We start from the raw sequence: 20,516 nt of genomic DNA, 5'->3' as shown, positions 1-20,516 counted from the left end.
TTTAGCCTACTCAGGTTATTATATTCACAATAAAAGCGCTCCTTTACATGCTACTCCTGTTACTGTTGTGTCCCTCTTACTGTTGTGAACAGGTCAGCAGGTTCGCCCCGTGGTTGTCACAACACACACACACACATGTGTGTGACTAATAATGTGTTTAAGAAAGAGAGAGCAAAAGGGGAAATAGAGAGGGTGTGTGGGTGTAAGTTTTCATGGATGTGCTTGTATACAGTACAGTACAGTAAAATATGCCTGGGTGGGAAGGAGGAAGGTGTGTGTGTGTTTGTGTTTGGGCACAAGAGGTGTGTACTGATTGGATTATTACCCTGCATATTACACTAATGAAATAGCCAGCAGGTGCAATAATATTAAATGAAGACTCGAGAAGTTAATTTGATTCTGGAGAATCACATTTTCAAGTCTATTGAGTCTAATTCCAGCTACTCAACTGAGCTTCTCACTTCATTGTGAGGAGATACCAGAGGGTTGTTCCTTTTTCACCTGTATACTTCCTTCCTCCACAATGGGTTTCATTAGCAGAGTACACCTGTGTAGACTATTGAGATAAACCCACTGAAACTTAGAAATCTATTTTATCATATACTTTATATTTCAATTTCACTAAGATTTCCAAATGAATCAAATGTCCAGTACTGTGCCTATTTGTTGTAGGTGGTGAGGAGAAGGAGCAAAGAGAAAGAGAGAGTGAGAGAGGGAGAAAGAGCGAGAGAAAGTGAGAGTAAGAGAAGGGGAGAGAGTGAGCGAAAGAAGAGAGCGAGAGAGACAGTAAACTACAGCCGCAAAAGCTGCTACAATTGACCGCTAGCACGTTAGCATCACTGTCACATCCCCCATCACAGTTGTGTGTGTGCGTGTGTGTGTGTGTGGGGGGTAAACATTGCAGACTCAGAAACCTGCACCCTCTGTCAGGGTTCAGACAACCAACAGCACCGCTCACCTTCAAGTTTATGTGTGTATGCCATGTCTGTCCATATGTTGGCAAACAACTCTCATCATATTCCTCAGTTTTGTCCCAGGAGGGTATAGTGAGAGAGTGAGTGAGCACGTACATCAAAAGCACGTGTTAGTGTGTGCAGGTGTGTATGTGTAGGTGGGTTTAGGTCAGTCGTAGGTGGACAACTCCCTCTGTCATATTTAACAACGTACTAGGTATGTGTGTGTTCACCTGTGGGCGGATGACTCTCTCGATGTTCTTCAGCGCTGTGTCGGGAGAGGGGGGCGAGCAGTCTGGTGTGGGCCCCGTCGAGCCGTTGCCATGGTTACCAAGCTCTGGCTCTGTTACAGTCACATGGGGTGAGTGGCCTTGAGAGAGACAGGGAGAGAATTATGCCATTTGATATTGCACAACACAGTTGAGTATGTAGTCTGTATCTGTGTACATTATTATGTTCTTGTTATCATTCACAGTTTGTTCCTGCCGTGTTGGCAATAAACACTGCTAGAGGGAGTGGACCCATTGTCGGCCATTCAAACTCTCTAATGTTCTGGACCCCATTGTTGGACCTTATAAGACCCTATCTTCTGTGAATTTGTTAAAGATCTGCTGCAGCAATGAAATAAAGTAACTCACCGATATGTATGCCCCTTATACAGTATTTTTACCAACTGTTCTACAGACTCTTACTTTGATATTTAAACATATAAACAATATCTCAAACTCATATGCGTTGCAGCTGAGTCAAACTTGACATTTCTCTATTGAAAGGACGGACAATAATTGGTCACCCAAGGCCCCCCAACTGCCAAAATAAGAAAATACAATTTCCAAACATCACAATTTGATTAAAAAAATTCCTGATGAGCCGTATGATAAAAATAAAGAAAAGAGTGTTCCAAAGTACATCCCATATCAAACAATGAGATTGAATGGAAGAGAGAGAGAAATAAATGAAATACAATTGATTTGAAAGTCCAATTTGGCATATGATCTGTTAGTGGAGCAAGGGAAAGCGAGGGAGGGAGGAGACGAAAGGTAAAAAAGTGCCCAGGTTAGGCCAAATATCATTTCTGGCACGCATCAGACAGTACAAACCATCCATCTCAATCACTGATCAAAGACACACACAAAAACACACAGTGCCTCATGTATGTACATTTGCAAACGTATAGTGTTATTAGCGCCATGGCCAACCCGCAGACACAAAAAAATGCAATCTGGACCAAAATGACAAATTCCAGTAACTGTAATATTGCATGGCTGATTAATCTGTAACGCGTAATGATTTTGTGTTCACTCAACTCAAAAAGTGTGATCCTTGTGGCAAAAATGATTTGTCAAATCAAATCTATTTGTATAGCCCTTTTTACACGCAAGCATGTCACTGAGGGCTTCACATACGCCCATAGAACTGCCGCTCAAACAACCTAAATCCTCAAGGAAGACAAGGAAAAACTCCCAGAAAAACTCTCAACAGGAGAAAAAAATGGAAGAAACCTTGGGAGGAGCAATTCAGAGAGGGATCCCCTCCTCCAGAGACGGTTGGTGAGAGAGAGGAGCAGAACACAGGCTAAACTTAGTCATACAGTGTCGATGGGTTTTGAAACACCAAAATCCATTGTTCAACTTTATAGATGTAGGACAGGACTGGGAGACTCGCGACCAGGTCCAGCGTTGGCCGACCGACGACCAGGCAGGTGCTGACAACTCAAACCCCCCACACCACAAGGGATGTGTGTGGGGGGGGGGGGACAGAGAGAGGAGAGCAGGGATTAGAGAATGCCAGGAGCAGCTAACAGTTACAGTCATAATAGAATGAGATCCCCCGTTCAAGTGTGGAATTGTCCTATGTCTTCGTCACTCGGGTTACTGCTGCCATTTCACCATGCATATGCGCATCCTGGTTTACGCATGCTTTTAACAGGCAGAGAATTTTCACCGCAAAATAGAGGTGCGCTTTCACAGGCGTTTTTTGTACATACTGCGGAATACATAATTAGGCGCAATTTACGCACACCTCCCATCTCTTTATGGGAAACTCCCACTTTCCCCTTGACCCTCCCGTGAAGGTATATGTATGACACGGTAAAGCTCGGCGCCAGAGAATTTATGCAGGTGCTGAGGGGGCGCTAGATCATTGACAGGGGGAGCTGCGCAATTATATATATAGGATATATATTAAATACTATCAGGGCCGGAGTGGGACCCATTTTCACCCCGGGAATGTAATGGTCAAAACCAGCCCATCCCCACCAGGGGCCGAGCCATACGTTGAACATTCGGTTTTAACCCCAACCTAGGACCTACAGGTTTTGATGTGAGGTGAAATCGGAACTTCACATTAATGCAAGCGTGCATAGCGCGCGACCGAGATTTTTTGCATTAATTTCAGTGCAAAATGGTTTCTTGAGATTTATGTAATATAAACATTACGTTGGACTCATATTGTCAGAGCTATATTTTCCGGAAATTACAACCCAAATGTATACCTGAAAGAGTCTGTGCTTTTGAGAAAACATATCTTTCCCACCCTTGCAGGAACATAGTTTTATGAAGTGACAGATCTTTAATTTTTTAACTGGCTTTTTCAGTTCCTCCTGGCATCTTTTCCCCATCCATTTTATTATTTTCGCATCAGCTTAATTCCCTCCACAACAATAAGAAAGACAGCATGCGCGACAACTGAAAATTTCACTTTTTAATGCACGGTCTGATCATGCGCTTATTTAGATTAAAACCTAGTGTAGCCTAATAGCTTACTTATCAGTCACACAGTAACTTAACAAACTCGTTTAATTCGGTGTGTGAAAAAACAAAGAAGCAGGCGATCTGCTGGCCCAATTTATGAGCGGGCAGAGCGGCCCACCGGAAATTCTCCCCTTTTCTACCGATGGCCACTCCGGGCCTGAATACTATTAATAAATGAGCAATATTTTTGGGGGTGCTATCGGGGTGCTTTGGTCTTTCTTGGAGGTGCTGAAGCACCTGCTAGCCCCTCCCTAGCGCCTCCCATGTGAATCAGTTACGGCAACAGGCAGTCTGCGCTTTTACCTCAGTGCAGCATGTTAATACCCCGCCATGCTTTTACACGCACATTGCGAAACAAATACGCCTGAAGTGGGTGCAAAAGCGTTAGTACATGAGGCCCACAGTCTTTCACTCACATTCAAGTCTCTTGCTATTTCACACATGCAGGGGTGTCTTATTAGGTGCGTTCGACATGAACTGACTTCATAGGCGGCTGACTAGAAACAGTGAATTCTGGTTAGACTTTTTGTCCGACTTGAGACGGCGACATCAAAGTACCGTGAAATCGATTCGAGAACTGCGAGCTGTGTAGCCGAGCGCATTTTCTCAAGAGCAACTGCACGGGTTCTAATGACGACACAGCTATTTCATGATTGGCCAGACTCACACACGACAACTTTGACGCGTGTTTTGTAATTATTCTGACACCTTCAGTTTCGCCAACGCTCAAATCCGGACCAAACTGTTTAATTTAATAAAAAATTTGTTGAAAAAAGGGTTTTAGTCTGCTTCTTCATTAACGGAAAGAATAAGTTTAATTATAAATAAAGTAAAGTAAGCAAACAGCGCTTGATCGGCCATGACTGACGTCAACGCAGCAAACCACGAGAAGCTGGAATGTCCGACTTCACAGAGCCGTTTTCAACTCCTCCCCGACTGCATGCGGCTACTCTCGCCGGTCGTTTCATGCAGCCGCAGTCCATGTCGAACGCACCTAATAGCACTTGAGGCCCCTGGGCTATGGACTTTTTTTTCATTTTCTGAGGCCCCCCGCCCGCTAATCGCACAATCAATTTATTTTTGCCCTCCTAAGGATCCGTTAATATTTGGACTACATAGACAACGTCGGTGTCCAAAGTTTCCTCTTGGTAGCGATTGAGTTGCTTGCATTTGTATTTACGTTCCGTTGCACGGTTTAGGCTGAAATTCTGTTTTTGTGGCAAAAAGTGCCTTGTGTCAAGAAGGGAACTCAGTGCTAGCTTACGTCACAACGTCAGCACACGTTACGACGCATGGATACAATGTGCATTGCTGTTGCACAGCAAGTATCGTATCGTGCCATGGTGTACTAGCAGAATTATACATTTAAGCAATTCAAGACTTGCATGTACAGTAAGTAATGTCACATTAAATAATGTATTTAAACTCAAGCTTGTGTGGTGCATCGCTGTCTTCAATGCCACAGCCTAAACTTTATGTCAAAAGAAACTTTTTTAATTTCCGGCGCATTCAAACAATCCCCTCAGTGTAGTTTGGCTAACAACAGCAGCTAGGCTAGCTTGCTCGCAGCACAATTCAGCTTCTCCACGCAGGGCTCTAGACTGAGACCAAAAAGTCACTTTTGGGGGCAAATTTTCAGTTAGCAGATGGTACTGTTTGAATCGCGATTCCATATGAAAAATACTGCCGGTGACAACGTTGTTAGAATAGCTTGTCTCAAAGGGGGTTCAGCTTGTTTCATATTAAATGGACCCATCTGTAACCGACGCAAGCAAGCACACCCTACAATTTCCCCAGAAATTGTACCCTCTCTAGTTTTTGGTTACATTTTGTTACATTTTGTTTAGATAAGGGGGAGGGGGAGGCTCCCTCCACCTCCACATCCACCACCAGATGCCACTATAGAGCATAATGACACTGCGAATACGGACGTTTATCATCATTATTATTTTGTATTATTATTAAGAGGCCCCTGATTGGTCGAGGCCCCGGGCTTAAGCCCAGTTAAGCCCATGCATGAAGGCGCCACTGCACACATGCACACATTCTCATACACACACATACACCCTAAAGCCTATGCACAATCTGTCAAATCACGCCTCTCCACATCAACAAGCAGACGCTTAAATGTCTGTCCAATTAAACCTACATCTCAGAGAGACGGAGGGAGAATCCCTTCTCCATACTAACATACAGACCTTGTCTATGTCTGAGGTAAAAAAATAAATAAAATAGGACAATCTATACACTGTAAAATGTTACCAGGATTTAACAATATTTAACTGCAATATTTCACAATAAATTATCGTATTATAACTTTACAGGCTTTAACTGCAATAATCCCAATATCATGTTGTAATGTAGAATTTACTGTGAAATCAATGTAGACACAGTAAGTTAGAACGTAAGTAAGTAAAGAAACGATACCGGGATTTCACAGCATTTTGTTGGGTTATTTCACAGTAAAATACTCTTTTCAAATCATCCTTTGAGATAACCAAGTACATTACTGTAAAACTTGAATTGCACTTGAACTGCGCTGCATTGTGCGATCAAGAAGAGACAGGTGGATACAGCACACGATAGAAGAGCTCGAAGGTACACTCAGAAATGGCATAGTTTATTACATCTATTTGATTTTATTTAAAGTCATTTTCTCAAAATGTATTCATAAAAATTCCTTAGAATGAGCATAAGTCTATTAATTCTTAAATATATTGAATCAATTAAAATATACTATAATGTTTTAAATATGGCTAGCTGTGTAACAAGCACGATTCAAAAGTCGTATGAGATTGGTTTACATGCAATTTTCAGGAAGTTAAATAGTTTTGAGGTGGAAATGACGTCAGTTTTCGCGCTTTCCCAACCGTTTCTCTTTTCCACCATTTCACCTCGGCGCTGCCTGCCAGGATCGTGACTTTTGCTCTGTAACGGTAAACTATCTGCAGTCATCCAATTTAGCTGCTAGTAATCTCTGTGCGTACTTATGTTTTACTTGTGCAGTTAATACAGTACTTCACTGATTTGAATAATCAAATCCAGTAAATCCGTCATGATTGCAAACATTTTCGTCTAGTTTGATGGCTAGCTAAGTCTCACATGGTCGATGCTTCAGCTAGGGTGGCTAATTTGCGGCTGGCGTCAGTGAAATAGGAACATCAGTATGTTGCCTCAGCTAAAGATTCGTAGCAAGTACTGTTCAAATTATACATACAACTTTGTAGATTTTGCCAGCTCCAAATTTAGGATGAACTATTAGCTAACTCTGCTGTGGGTCAGCGCGAATGCTATTTTTATAGCTAAGTATTAACATTGGAGTGAACTAGTGTTGCACAGTAAACCTGTACTAAAAAGAGACACTCGCTACATAGTTTCAGTGTCCCTGTGCACACATAGGAGACCATCACTGCAAAAGAGATGCAGTTCCGGTGCAGACAGGAGAAATTAGCAGAACGCCATCTCTGTAGCACTCCATCCAGTCCAGAAGTCCTGAAGTCTCGACTCTTACAATACTCAAACAATGCAATGTTAATATACATCTCTGATCTAACGAGTCTGGCTAACTGTCGTGACCCCTCAGGTGGGCTATGGCTGCGATGGAGAGCTGGAGAGATGGTTGTTCTGCTAGGTTCTCCTGTCTCTGCACAGGAACTGCAGATCTTTTGCAGTGATCGTTAATGAGCCTAATGACGAATCATGGTCAGAATTATGATGGCCCATGCTACACCCCCTACAATGGAAGCCAATTCCAGGTTGATGGTAAACAATATGAAACAGTAAATGGGAAGTCCAAAAGTTAAATTGTTGAATTTAATAGTGAATTTAATACTTGTTATCATTATTAAAAAGTTAAAATGAGTTTTGTCTTTGTTGTCTTTGTTCTTGCTTTGACTTTTAATTTAGCAAATCCAAAGCACGTTTGTGTGGTAAAATCACAGTTAACAAGTCAAATTTGCAGTATTTTGCAGTATTATTTACAATAGCCAGTATGGCTATTGTAAATGTACAGTAAATTACTGGCTACTAGTTGCATTACTTTTACAGTAAAAAACATAGAAATACAGACAATCACTGTAATTTATATACAGCAAGACGATGTAATTCCACAGCTACATACTGCTATATCACAGTAATCCAATGGCATGACAACTGTGAAGTTACAATATACCGCTGTAGTTGCATTGCATTTTACTGTGAAATGTTTACAGTTCATTATTGTGAAACATGTGCAATGCATTACTTTGAAATATTTATAATAAATTACTGTAAAATTACTGTGAAAGTAATGCAACTAGTAGCCAGTAATTTACTGTAAAGTTACAGTGAAATATTTTACAGTGTACCGATACACGGAATCTATACAGATTATCTACCGATTGGAGCAAGGTTGCTCTCAAGAATGTTTGGCACCTTAAAGGAATATTTTGACTTGATTTGGCCTCAAAAGAGACATTTTGGTTAATGATTGTTATTTTCCCCTGACAGACCAAGAAAGTTGTATTGTTGTTTTGATGAAAAAAATGAATTAAATCCATTTTGGAATACGGCTGTAACATAACAACAACAAAGGGAAGCGCTGCGAATACTTTCCGGATGCACTGTACATCGTGGGTTAGAGTTAGGGTTAGAGTTTATCTATGGCCTATCCAAAATCATTACTCCTTTCCCCGTCTTGATGGTGCCCCAGACTTTCAGAAGAATAAAATGAATTTGATTGAATGATTTTCAATGCTGCCTCACAGACAAAAGCATGTGGATAGTTTTTTCAGTCGGACGGCAATGTTTGTATTTTTAAAGCTTTTGTTTGTATTTTTAAAGCTCTTTTTCCTCTTTTTCTGTACATTCCGTCTCTTCTCTATCTCTCCTTCTTCTCTCTCTCTCTTCCCTCTGATCCTCTGTGGTCGTTTCTTCTTCCTCACCTGTCTGTCGGGGCTGATTCCAAATCACGAGTCACATCAAACAAACACGCATCGCTCCCTCAAGCTTTGAGACAACTTCTCAGTGCTTATCAAAAGCTTGATGTAATTGTGTGTCTTAGGCACTACATTAGAATTTGTATGGAATGCGGTGTGTCTGTGTTAAAGTGTGCATTTACGTGTGAGGAAGAATGTGAAAAGGGAGGGCTGTGTGTGGAAGGTTGTGTGTGTTGGACTTGTGTGTGGAGGAGTGTGTGTGGAGGACTGTGTGTGGAGAGTTGTCTGTGTGGGGTTGTATGGAGGGCTTGTGTGAGGTCTGTGTGTGGAGGTCTGTATATGGAAGGCTGTGTGTGGAGGGCTGTGTGTGTTGGGGGGGGGGTGTGCAGGGTTGTGTGTATGGAGGGCTGTGTGTGTGGAGGGCTGTGTGTGTGGAGGGTTGTGTATGGAGGGCTGTGTGTATGGAGGGCTGTGTGTATGGAGGGCTGTGTGTGTGGAGGGCTGTGTGTGTGGAGGGCTGTGTGTGTGGAGGGCTGTGTGTGTGGAGGGCTGTGTGTGTGGAGGGTTGTGTATGGAGGGCTGTGTGTATGGAGGGCTGTGTGTATGGAGGACTGTGTGTGTGGAGGGCTGTGTGTGTGGAGGGCTTTGTGTGGAGGGCTGTGTGTGTTGGGGTGTGTGTGGGGGGGGTGGAGGGCTGTGTGTGGAGGGCTGTGTATGTTTGGGTGTGTGTGGAGGGCTATGAAGGTGTGTGTGTGTGGAGGGCTGTGTGTGGGAGGCTGTGTGTGTGTGTGGGGGGGGTGGAGGGCTGTGTGTGGAGGGCTGTGTATGTTTGGGTGTGTGTGGAGGGCTATGAAGGTGTGTGTGTGTGGAGGGCTGTGTGTGGGAGGCTGTGTGTGTGGAGGGCTGTGTGTTGCGGTGTGTGTGGAGGGGTGAATGTCAAGGGCTGTGTGTGTAGAGGTATGTGTGTTTTAGGGTGCGTGTGTTGGGGCGTGTGTGGAGAGCTGTGTGTGTTGGGGTGTTTGTGGAGGGCTGTGTGTTGGGGTGTGCGTGTCAAATATATTACTGTATTTCCACTAAATTTGGCGGTAATTAGTAGTGTACTAGTGTTTGATTTGAAAGCCTTTAAGCAACAATTAAGTGGGGCCAGACTGGTCCAACACTCTGCCACAGCAATACTGAAATAATCTTCAATCTAACAGAATTTAAGAAGAAATTGACATGAAGCAGAAAAGCCACTTTCCCTCGTAGCAAATTACTTTCATATGCAGTAATTGGTAAAGTAACTCAATTACTTTTGAAATAAGTAACTTGTCACTAACTAATTACACATTTTCAGTAGCTTGACAACAGAGGAGTGTATGTGTTTTCTGCAAGCGTGGCAGGGAAAATTCAAATCCTAATTGCGTCGCTCGACGTTAATCAATCATGACAATTAATAAACTAGAACCAGATGCAGCAATCCTTCAGTGTGGGCCTTTGGGTCCAGTCAGAGTCATTTCAAGTTTGTGTTTGTTTCTGTGTGTCTCACAAACACACACACACCATCAGCAGGGACCTGCAGCAGCATCACATGATCTGCAGTGGGGCTGTATGGGGACAAAGATAGATAGGAGAGACATACAGAGGGAGAGAGAGAGTAGAAGACAGATTGTTTGAGAGAGACAAGAAACTGAGTGTGAGAGAGAGTGAGAATGTGAGAGAAAGAGAGAGAGAAGAAGAAGAGACAGCGACAAACCCAGACGCAAGAGTGAGGAAGAGAGAGAAGAAAGAAAAGATAAATATAGATTGAGAATGGGGTGTTTTCCTGTAGAGTAAATAAACCTGTCAGAGCTTTGGCTTTGATGATGGATGCGAGTAGATCCTGTCTGTGGCTTGGTGTTTGTGTGCATGTGTATAGTATGTGTTTGTGTGTGTGTGTTTGGATGGGTCTGAAGGTTGGTTACCTGCCTGTGGTTAATTTTTGGGGACACACACTTGCCAGAGGGAGGTGTATGTGTAAACACCTGTGTGCCAGGAACAGATACTTTATGGTTAAGCATGTTATTGTCAAGGCAAAGAACAAATAACTTTGTACTCATATTGTTCATATTCATATTGTACAAACATTTTACAATATGATTGTGTTCCTGGAGGGAAAGTACAGCCTTCACATGCTTCTAATGATAAGGAAATGCAGTGTGTGTCTATGTCAATGTGGATGTGTGTGTGGTTGTTTGTGGGTCTGCATGTGTGCGTGCAAGGAAGACTATCTGAACTAACACTATAAGGTCTTTGTCCATAGTCCAAGCCAGCTGCAGAACTTGTTAATACAGGATGCAATAGTGTGTTCTTCAATAGTGTGCATGTGTGTCTGTGTTGGACCCAGACTACCCTGGGGTGGATTGCGGTTCCCCAAGCACCCTATATATAGCAATCAAAATTGTGTTTAACGTTGTGTGTGTGCGAGTTGGTGTGCGCAAGTTTTGCAACAAGTCATCGTCGTTTTTGTGAGTCTGTGTGTGGTGTCTGTATGGTTGCAGCTGTGGTCACATGCTACCAATGTCACATCAGATCAGCCAATTACAATGGAGCCCACAGAATGAAGCCCTCCTATTGGGCAGTATAGAGCACTACTCTTTACAATATAGTCACTACTCTCTCAGTGTTTACCAGTTACAGAACTCTCACTCTCCTCTCTCCTGTCCCTCAGCAAACCATAACATCTGAGCTGAAACACATCAGATTGGATCAAAGAAGCCACACACAAAATAAAACAGATGGTGACAGACAATAAAACAGACAATTTTTTTGATGGCAACCAATAAACCTAAAGGTTTTACATCCGATATCTGTGGAGGAAACAGTGCCTTTAAGGATAGGTAAGCAAAAATCACGCTGGCCCTGTTAATGCTCTGCTGTGAAACTATATTTTGAGACAAACCACCAATTGGACCAAACTGTGCGCCACAAACAACCTGCTGAATTCAACGATCTGGATGATACATCTTGACTAGAACAGACAACCTTTAATCCACATGGACTCGCATCCCTTTCAGTAAACCTCTGATAATACAGTGCCACAACATGACGTCTGCGTGCAAAACAAACGCAGGAAATGACAGGATGCCAGATCCAAAATAGGATTTAAAGATCAGATTCTTGCATACTTGAGGTCAGTTTTATTTTTAACTTTACATGGTGCAATGGAACCAGACACTGATTCCCTGGGGTAATTTGTGTGATAAAATAAACACACCTTGGTAAAAGCATGAACAATTATTTATAGTTATTGATCTATCCATAATTGACGCTACAAGCAATAGGATTTAAGTATAAGCACTTGAAGCCTAAGAACTGTGGTCATGAATATGTAATTAGCTGCCCCTAGCTCTGGGCTCAATCAGAATTTAATATTCAGAAGTTTCTCCCCACTTCCTTGAAAATATGTTACAAAATTAAAGACTCTTATGAGGTCTCAAAAGAGCAAGCTTGAAATTCAGTACTCAGTAAAAGTATTCATTGAAAAAAATTAACCATAAAACTCTCCAAATGAACCTGGCACGCAGTGCAACATGGTTTTAAACGATGTGTGGCAGAAAATGACAAACATTAGATGCTGCCTAAAATAGAGGCAAAGCAAGATAAAACAAGAGTAGCCCTTGCTTGCCTGTGTGTGTTTATGTAGAGACTTTGCTTTTGTTACTGATTGGAAAAGTTGTCTACACAGCAGGTCAGGTATGTGTATGGTAGAAGTACAAAATGTTTTTTTTACATGATTAGACTATGCTAAAGCGATCTATAAACATTTTACATTTACATTTAGTCATTTAGCAGATGCTCTTATCCAGAGCGACTTACAGTAAGTACAGGGACATTCCCCCGAGGCAAGTAGGATGAAGTGCCTTTCCCAAGGACACAACGTAATTTGGCACGAATCGAACTGGCAACCTTCAAATTACTAGCCTGATTCCCTAACCGCTTAGCCACCTGACTCAGACTTGATATGCTTCCTGTTCCAGTAAATGGCATTTGACTACAAAGCCTCTCTAATGTTTAAGAAGCCTAGAGAGTGCCTTGTTTGTGCCTCATGGTGTTCTGTTTGTCATTTAACCAACTTCACCTCCGGAGCTCTGCAAGGAGGGTAATGGGGCAAAGCCTTAACATCTTAGTTTTAGCCAGAAGAAAGGGAAGAAAGACAGAAGGAAAGACAGAAAGAAAGATTGAAGGTTAAATCTGGCACATCCACGAGGATAGGGTCGAGAGGACACTTTCGGTTAAAAACTGTCACCCCATCAAGATTAACAATGCATACTGGGACTGAAATAACGCCATCGCGGTAGAAACATTTGACAGAAAACAAAGTCTGTAAGAAGTACAGATTGTTTTATTGGCGTCATCCTTATTTCAGTCTTCTTTTAGACTTTGCCAGAAAGAAGTCTCCTTTGGGAAATCAACTCCTCCACTTTCATTGCTTGGCTGTTCTCGTCTGGGTATGTCTCTTTGTAAACTCTCTACCTATCCAGCTTCCGTATTTCATGAGGTGACATTTCATATGGAAACCAAATGCTAGATTGCTAGAATTCATGAATTCTAGCAATTGTGAATTCATTCAATTCATTCAAACTGTGAATTCATTCAATTCATTCAAACTGTGAATTCATTCACAGCATAAGCGCTCTGGGTCATATCAACAAGTACTGTACATGCATATATGTTTACCTCAGGAAGAAGCTGGGGGGACAAAGGGGGACATTTTCTAACCACTTAGCAATGATAGCAGTGTGTGTCGGCTTCTCTGTGCGTGATTGCAGGCCCTGAGGTCCTGTATCTCAGCTATTTCAAGACGCCTTGCTTTTTCTGCAATCCGTGACTTGATTTATGTGTACAGTACAGAGTCCCTCACAGTAACAGCAGCTCGCATTGGATGACATTAGTTGAGGTGAAGGGGAGTTGGGGGCGCATTGGTGCCTTTTCTCCACTCCTCGCATCAAAGGTGGCATTTTTGTATGTCATTCGTGACATATGGTATTCAATTATGTGCTCAACCAGTTTATGCTGCACGACTGTAAGTGGCCAGTTACAGTGGATGTATAAAGAGGGGAACATGGAGGGAGAGAGGAAGGAAGGAAATTTCAATCCCTGCTAGAAAGAAAACTGCAGCATCACAGTCAAGGGAAGAGGCTAGGCTTTTTTGAATTTGGAAAAACGTTCTCATTGTTGTCATCACACAAGGAAACCATTCACTGTCTCCAATGTCTTAAAGACTCTTGGGTCTTGAGGATTGAGTAAAAGACAATTAGAAGATGGATCGGGGAGTTTTTATAGCTCCCCTAAGCTCTGAGGACGCTTTTGTCTGTTACCCTGCAGCTAACGACAGGTGGATTTCCTCTAAGACTCCTTGTGACTGGAATCTCTCTCTGTCTCTCTGTCTCTCTCACAGAAGGAGAAGGGGAGAGAGAGAACAAGTTTGATAAGCTCCTCTCCACTTTAGCATGAAGCATCTTACACCGACTTGTTTTTTTTAGAACAATTTCTGCTTGTTTTTCATGTCACTATGAGAAATCTTGACGCTAGTCAGTTGCTCGCTAATTTCCTCTGCCCCCCTCAGACCCCTAAACAACCAGAACCAATTAGAAATTCAAATGTTTGGCCTCAGTGACAGGAAATGATTCAACCTGTGAAAGGCAGTCACCATGACAACCCACAGGTGACTCACATCCCCGATACTGGACAGGGTAGGAGGAGTGGCGGTGCAGTTGCCACGACAACCAGAGGTCTGGCCCACCATCGGAGGCGTGGGTTTAGACTGTTGCTGCGGGTGCATGATGTTGCAGTGGTGAGCTCTGGATAGCCAACTCGCACGCAGGCAACAGTTGACACATGGGCCGGTTTCAATACTGCAAAAACATGGCCTTTTATCCTTCCTCTCTCTCCCTCGAGGAGATATCAGGGAGTCAGGTGGCTGAGCCGTTAGGGAATCGGGCTAGTAATCTGAAGGTGGCCGGTTCGATTCCCGGCCGTGCCAAATGGCGTTGTGTCCTTGGGCAAGGCACTTCACCCTACTTGCCTCGGGGGAATGTCCCTGTACTTACTGTAAATCGCTCTGGATAAGAATGTCTGCTAAATGACTAAATGTAAATATAATGTGACTAGACTTGCATCTAACCAGGGCCCAACCTCTGACCAACTGCTGATCATTTAGGTGGAGCGGCCTTGACCAGATCAGACCAGTCATCTATGATACCATTCCTAGGCAGGGAACTTGAATAGCAATTGAAGTAGTTGCATCTCTCTGTCAATGTTTTGAATAAAAGTTAGAATCAAGAGCTTGGAGAAACAGCACCTCTTCTAGCTGGCTCTGAGTGAGCCCTGTTTACAAGTGTAGATTGGCGAATTACACTGTCAGTGCCAGTGTTAGGGTAGTTACTCAAAAAAAAGTCATAGATTACACATTACTAGTTACTTAAAAAAATAATAATTATGCATTACTTTACTAGATTACTCATTGCTGAAAGTAACTAGTTACACTACTAGTTACATTACTTTTGGATTACTCCGTGACATCACCTGAGATGCACTTGCCAAATAACAATATATATGCCCAAATCAACTCATACTTATTATAATGAGGACAGATCTCTCTTTTATTACAAAGCTGACAAAAAAGTTGTGAACATCAACCTGTTGTCAAGAATAACAAGGCTGCAGTACTGGCAGTAAGCAAAATGTCTCAAAATAAAATAATGCTTAAAACTTTAAATGGCAACATTTCCTCTACTATGTATGCTGCTACAAGCCTGTTTATCTCTGCTTTGGTAACCTGCTGATGTTGAAAGTCAAGTGGTGGCTGCTTGAATGGTGTCGGCAACAATGGCAACGGCAACCGTTAACGCGTTACTTTGTAACACGTTACCCCCCACACTGGTCAGTGCAGACTTCAGCGTAAACAGCCAGAGCAAGTTTGTCCCATTGCGTTGGTTGAAGGTGCTGAGTGTCCTTGAATTTGGTGGCTTAATCTCTAGGAATGTTCACTGAAGTTTGGGTTAGCTAGGGTTGAGGTGCAGTCCTGGGTGCTTTTGTTTCCCACTACACCACCTGATGTGGGCACTGTACAAACATTCAGTATTGTCGTGGGCACAGGAAACCTGTTTTGATGCCGGGGGAGTCTTACCGTTGCGTGGACTGGCGTTGAAGCGGGTGATGTCCAACGAGCTGGGCTTCCGAGTGACGGCGGTGGTGACGGACTCGTAGGGGTTGTCCTCGTCCTCTGGCAGGAAGACGTCCAGAGACGGCGAGGAGACAATCTCGGCGGAGTGCTTAGTCTCCTGGGAGAGAAAGAGAGGATGAGTTTTGGATAAAGTCTCAATACCGTGCTTTTGCGTAGTCCTATAAAGGGCCTTCAAAACGTAGGTAAACTGAACATGCCTCTCTGCAAGGGACCATAAACATTCAACAAAAAATCTGAATGTCCATCATCTTACCTGTCTACAAGGTGAGGTTTTTTTACAGACAGAGGTGAGTTTTCTTGAGGTAAAATTACAAGGTCATCGATACAAAGCTAGTGTATAAATGAAGGACTTAATGTGTATGAGAGACACAACCATCCAAACATAAGACAGAACTTCAGCACATTTTGCCTTCTGACCTTGGTCAGGAGTTGGATTTATCTTCTTCAGACCCTGAGGCTAGATTACCAAGCACTAAAATGTCTTTGGTGAGAAAGTCAACAGATAGAAGCTTTCTCTTATAGGTGATTCTTTGTCTTGATATCTTATCATCAGACCATTCGTTATCTTCTCTAATCCATTGGGGCTGATAAGAAAACAGTTTGTTGTTCTTGTACTTGCTGCGGCTTTGGTAGAAAATATGTTTTAAAAACCACGCTATCCATAATTCCTTTCAAATCTGCTGCTAAGAGGAGATAGCAATCACACAGGAGAAGGGCCCAAGCCCTCTGTCATATGCCATGAGAAACTTGCCCCAGGGACATGCCAACATCAAGTTGATTTAAACTGCATGCACAGAAAGAAGTGGTGTCCATGAACTCAACTGACCTTCGTGATAAAGACTAGTTCCATCTCCATTTTAACCAGCAATGATTTGTGTGGATCAGTTATAAAATGGTGGATACAAAATTTGGATTTGAATTGAAGCACAACTGTGTTCAGTATTGGTTCAATGCAGCAAATGCCTTCATAGCATGTTTATGACAAACATTCAGTCATGGTTTCTTGTTTTCTGGTTGCACTGATTGTATTCCAAAAGTCGATGAAACACGAATACAATACAACTACATGTACATTCAACAAATGTTCATCAAACATGTCCGACACTGCTCATTTCATACTGTTGAGTTTCCTGCAGCAGTGGTTTGGAAAGGTTGAGTGCCGTGGAATAAGTTAGAGAGGACCTTCAAAACAAAAGGTCCCTATCAATATGGCAGGCATGTACCCTTACGCAATAAAAACTACAAAAGTGAGCGATGGAGTGCAGAGGAAAAGGTGAAAAGAAGCATTGTTTCAGCGAGAGACAAATATTTCTCTCAGTGGACAAGGGCAACAACTGCTGTATTTTACCTTAATGCATCACTCGATCATCGCTACCAATTTGTCATTGGGCCTCCTGCCTGCTATTGGTGTCGGTATGGGCACAGAGGCGTGGCCTTACCCTAAGCCACATTAGTATCCCTCGAACCCCCGATCTACTTCACCCCCTTTCACCCTTTCCGCTCCCTACCTCCTCACCAAGCTACCCCACCCACATTACTCTTCCTGTCAGCCTCTCCTACTACATTACCCAGATACCATTGGGCCATCAATCAGGAAGGCCGGCGCTGGTGGAGAGGATTACTGATTTGAGCTGATGGAACAATCACTCCCTAGGTAATCTCTCACAAACACACACATACACAGACACTCACAGTCCAACCTACTGTTTGACAGTCTATGAACCTATGTCTCTCATTTGCTCTCACTCTCTCACCTTCTCTGGCATTACGTCAGCCAATAAAAGCTCTGGAGACATTGTGATGTAACTGTGCTAGAGTAGGTGTCTGCTCTGCTACTGCCCTGGCGCTCAATCTACAGCAGTGTTCTACAGCCCTGGGATCTCATTTACGTTGCGTACGCACAAAACGTGGCTGAAAATGTGCATACGCCACTTCCAAGGCAAAGGTTGTGATTTATAAAAAAAACTAACTTGACGGGAGAATGTGCGGTCCTCCACACAAACTCTGACCCATGCGTAGGCATACGCACATTTTGGAGACAGTGGGAATTGGCGACGCAGATGACCGTACCGTAGTCAGACTGCAGAATATAAATGTGGGAAGAACGATATTTATCAGGCATGCAAACAGGTCAGGGGTAAAAAAAGTGAGAACGATACGGCTAATCCCCGACACTCAAGGGGGCCCGGGGGTGTTCTCCCCCATAAGAAAATTACTTTTAAATTTTAAAGTTAAACGCATCAATCTAGTGCACTTTGAGAGCAAAATTCAGAGGCTAGATCAATGTAGAAAACCTCTCGACACTCTGCCCCTGATTGGCTGTGAGGTTTAGACATTAGGAGTGACAATTCGTTCCAGAGCCAGTCTTTAAGTTGCGAAGCACTGGTAAAATGCTGTGTTGGCCAAGGCCACAACTTTTTTTTCAAGTGTTAGCACCCACACCCTCATACCAGCCCTGCAATATGGAAGAAACAACCTAGATTTTTAATCGCATGGAACCAGAAAATACAAGTTGGAAAGTTGGTTGCAAAATGGTAGCCTACGATAGCTCAAGGCTCCACAATATCCCAAATATGTCTTTTAGTGAGTGAGAGAGAGAGAAAGAGAGAGAGAGAGTGAGCGGAGAGAATGGAAAAAGAGTGAGAACCCAATTAGCGCACATATCTCTTAGAATACTGCCGTCCAGAGGGAGAAGACAAATTCTTCTCTCTCTCTTTTTTATCCGACACAGAGCTGTATCTCTCCATCTCCATTATTCTGTCCTCTCTCCATCCTATCAATTCCCCTCGCTGTCACAATATTACTTTCTTTTCTTTTTATTACTCTCTTTACCCCTCATTCTCTTTCTCACTCTCTCCATCTAACCCTAACTTTCAAGAACACAAACCTTTATCAACCCCCATCAACATTTATCAACACTCATCACTCTCTCTTTCTGGTTACATCTTTCCATCATATTTTTTCTCTCTTGTCTTGACTCCAAGTCCTGCTTTGAGTGCATGTGCAAAACACCCACACTTTTCTCCCTTATCTCTCCCTCCCTCCCTCTCTTCCTGCATCCAACCTCCCCTCCTCCACTCTCTCGCTTTCCACCCAAAAGGCTTAGGGAGAGATGTGGAGTAGCTCCAACCCCGGTGAAAGAATCAAACAGATGTGCATGTACAGCGACAAACACAGAGAACAAGGGGAACTCAGGCACTCCCCCTAGGTTTACAGCTTTGGGGGGGGGGGGGGGGGGGGGGGGGGGGAAGCAGCGGCGGGGGTGGGGGGGGTACCATGTAGAGACAGAAATGACATGCCGTCGTGTAAATAAAATAAATAACATAAGGCCATTTAGTTTGTTTAATAAAAGAGCAAGCTATAGACCTGTTTTATAGGAAAGGTAACCTTAAATGACTTATTTTGTGATCTGGCACTTTATATAAATAAAAAAATAAATAATAATAAAATAAATAAAGAATTGAACACAATTAACTTGACCTTCCAGGGGGGGGCAGGGGGTGCCGTAATATAATGGTAAGGGAAACACTGTCAGGACAACAGAAAGGGGGGGGGGAGGATGGAAGAGAGAAGCTTTGTGTTAATTTTCACTCTGAAACTCAATGTAGAGTTTGTGAGAGTGTATTAGTTCAGCCAAGTCCTGAGGAAAGACATGGGAAGAAGGGAGAGGGGACGAGGAGAAAAAGTGTTTTGGGTTCAGAGGAAAAGAGGCAGAGGAAGTGCTGTGTAGAGGGTTTGAAGCCGAGATTTCCTGTCTCACACACACGTACACACATGAACAAACAAACACACACTTCTACACAGGAATAAAACAAAAACAACAACGAGGAAAGAGGGCACACACCCATACAGGTTTAGTGCCGTGGAGTGCAGGAACACACACACACATTTTGAAATGTTCACACTCTAATTTATACGCTCACTCACACAGACATCAGGAAAAGCCCATTCACTGAATGACCAATGAGTTCGATACCGCTTCCGCTAGGAACTTGTCAGCTCCAAGCTGTAGCAATCCAGTCGCCGGGCAGAAAACGACTCGTCCCTAATCTCCCTTCTGAGTGGTTCAAAGTGAATGGAAATCTTTCCTGCTCGATCAGAGAGGAGCATTAGAAGGCTTATACACAAACCAGCCAGCACCATCATCTACATACATAGCAATCCTGCCGGTATAATGACTTTAAGTACCTGTTATATCGGTCACCACCACTCCACTTCCTGTTCTGCAGGTAGAGAATGTATTTTAAGCGCCGTTTCACCAAGAGCATTTTTCTTCAAGCTCCATGTCCAAGAGAGCACGCATGCAAACTGACAGGCCGAGGTCCCTCCCGACACACACACACACACCCTTTCTTCTTTTGCTCTCCCTCTTTCCTCCCAGCCTCTTCCTCTCTATCTGGAGAGAGATAGGACACAGAGGGACTGGTGTGTCCGCCACAGGAAGAGAGCACACAAACAGAGGCCTCCTCCCGCCACTAATTAACAGGTTGCATGCGTATACCGTCCCGCTGCATGTGTGTGTGTGTGTGTGTGTGTGCAAGTGTGTCTGCAAGGGTTGAATTATTGTATGTGTGTGTCTGTATACAAGGGTGATTTCATGTGTGTGTGTGTGTGTGTGTGCTGTTATGGGGACTAACCCAAATAGGAAATGTGTTGTTTCTACAGTCACATTCTCTGAACTGCTATC

General features: G+C 43.2%; 1 protein-coding gene across 2 annotated transcripts in view; it reads right to left on the bottom strand.

The window, feature by feature from the left end:
- Positions 1-20,516, bottom strand: part of anks1b (ankyrin repeat and sterile alpha motif domain containing 1B) — a 222,899-nt gene that overhangs the window by 98,214 nt on the left and 104,169 nt on the right. For both annotated transcript variants that reach the window (XM_067254093.1, XM_067254092.1), the window contains exons 11-12: positions 15,773-15,926; positions 1,187-1,323 (exon numbers count right to left, since the gene is read on the bottom strand). In XM_067254093.1, coding sequence (XP_067110194.1) covers positions 1,187-1,323; positions 15,773-15,926 — 291 coding nt within the window. The remainder of the gene's footprint in view (positions 1-1,186; positions 1,324-15,772; positions 15,927-20,516) is intronic.

The sequence above is a fragment of the Osmerus mordax genome, chromosome 17 (genome assembly GCF_038355195.1).
Source record: "Osmerus mordax isolate fOsmMor3 chromosome 17, fOsmMor3.pri, whole genome shotgun sequence".
NCBI classification, from domain to species: domain Eukaryota; kingdom Metazoa; phylum Chordata; class Actinopteri; order Osmeriformes; family Osmeridae; genus Osmerus; species Osmerus mordax.
Note: the sequence above shows the minus strand (reverse complement) of the source record. Positions and strands in the feature narration are given on the sequence as shown.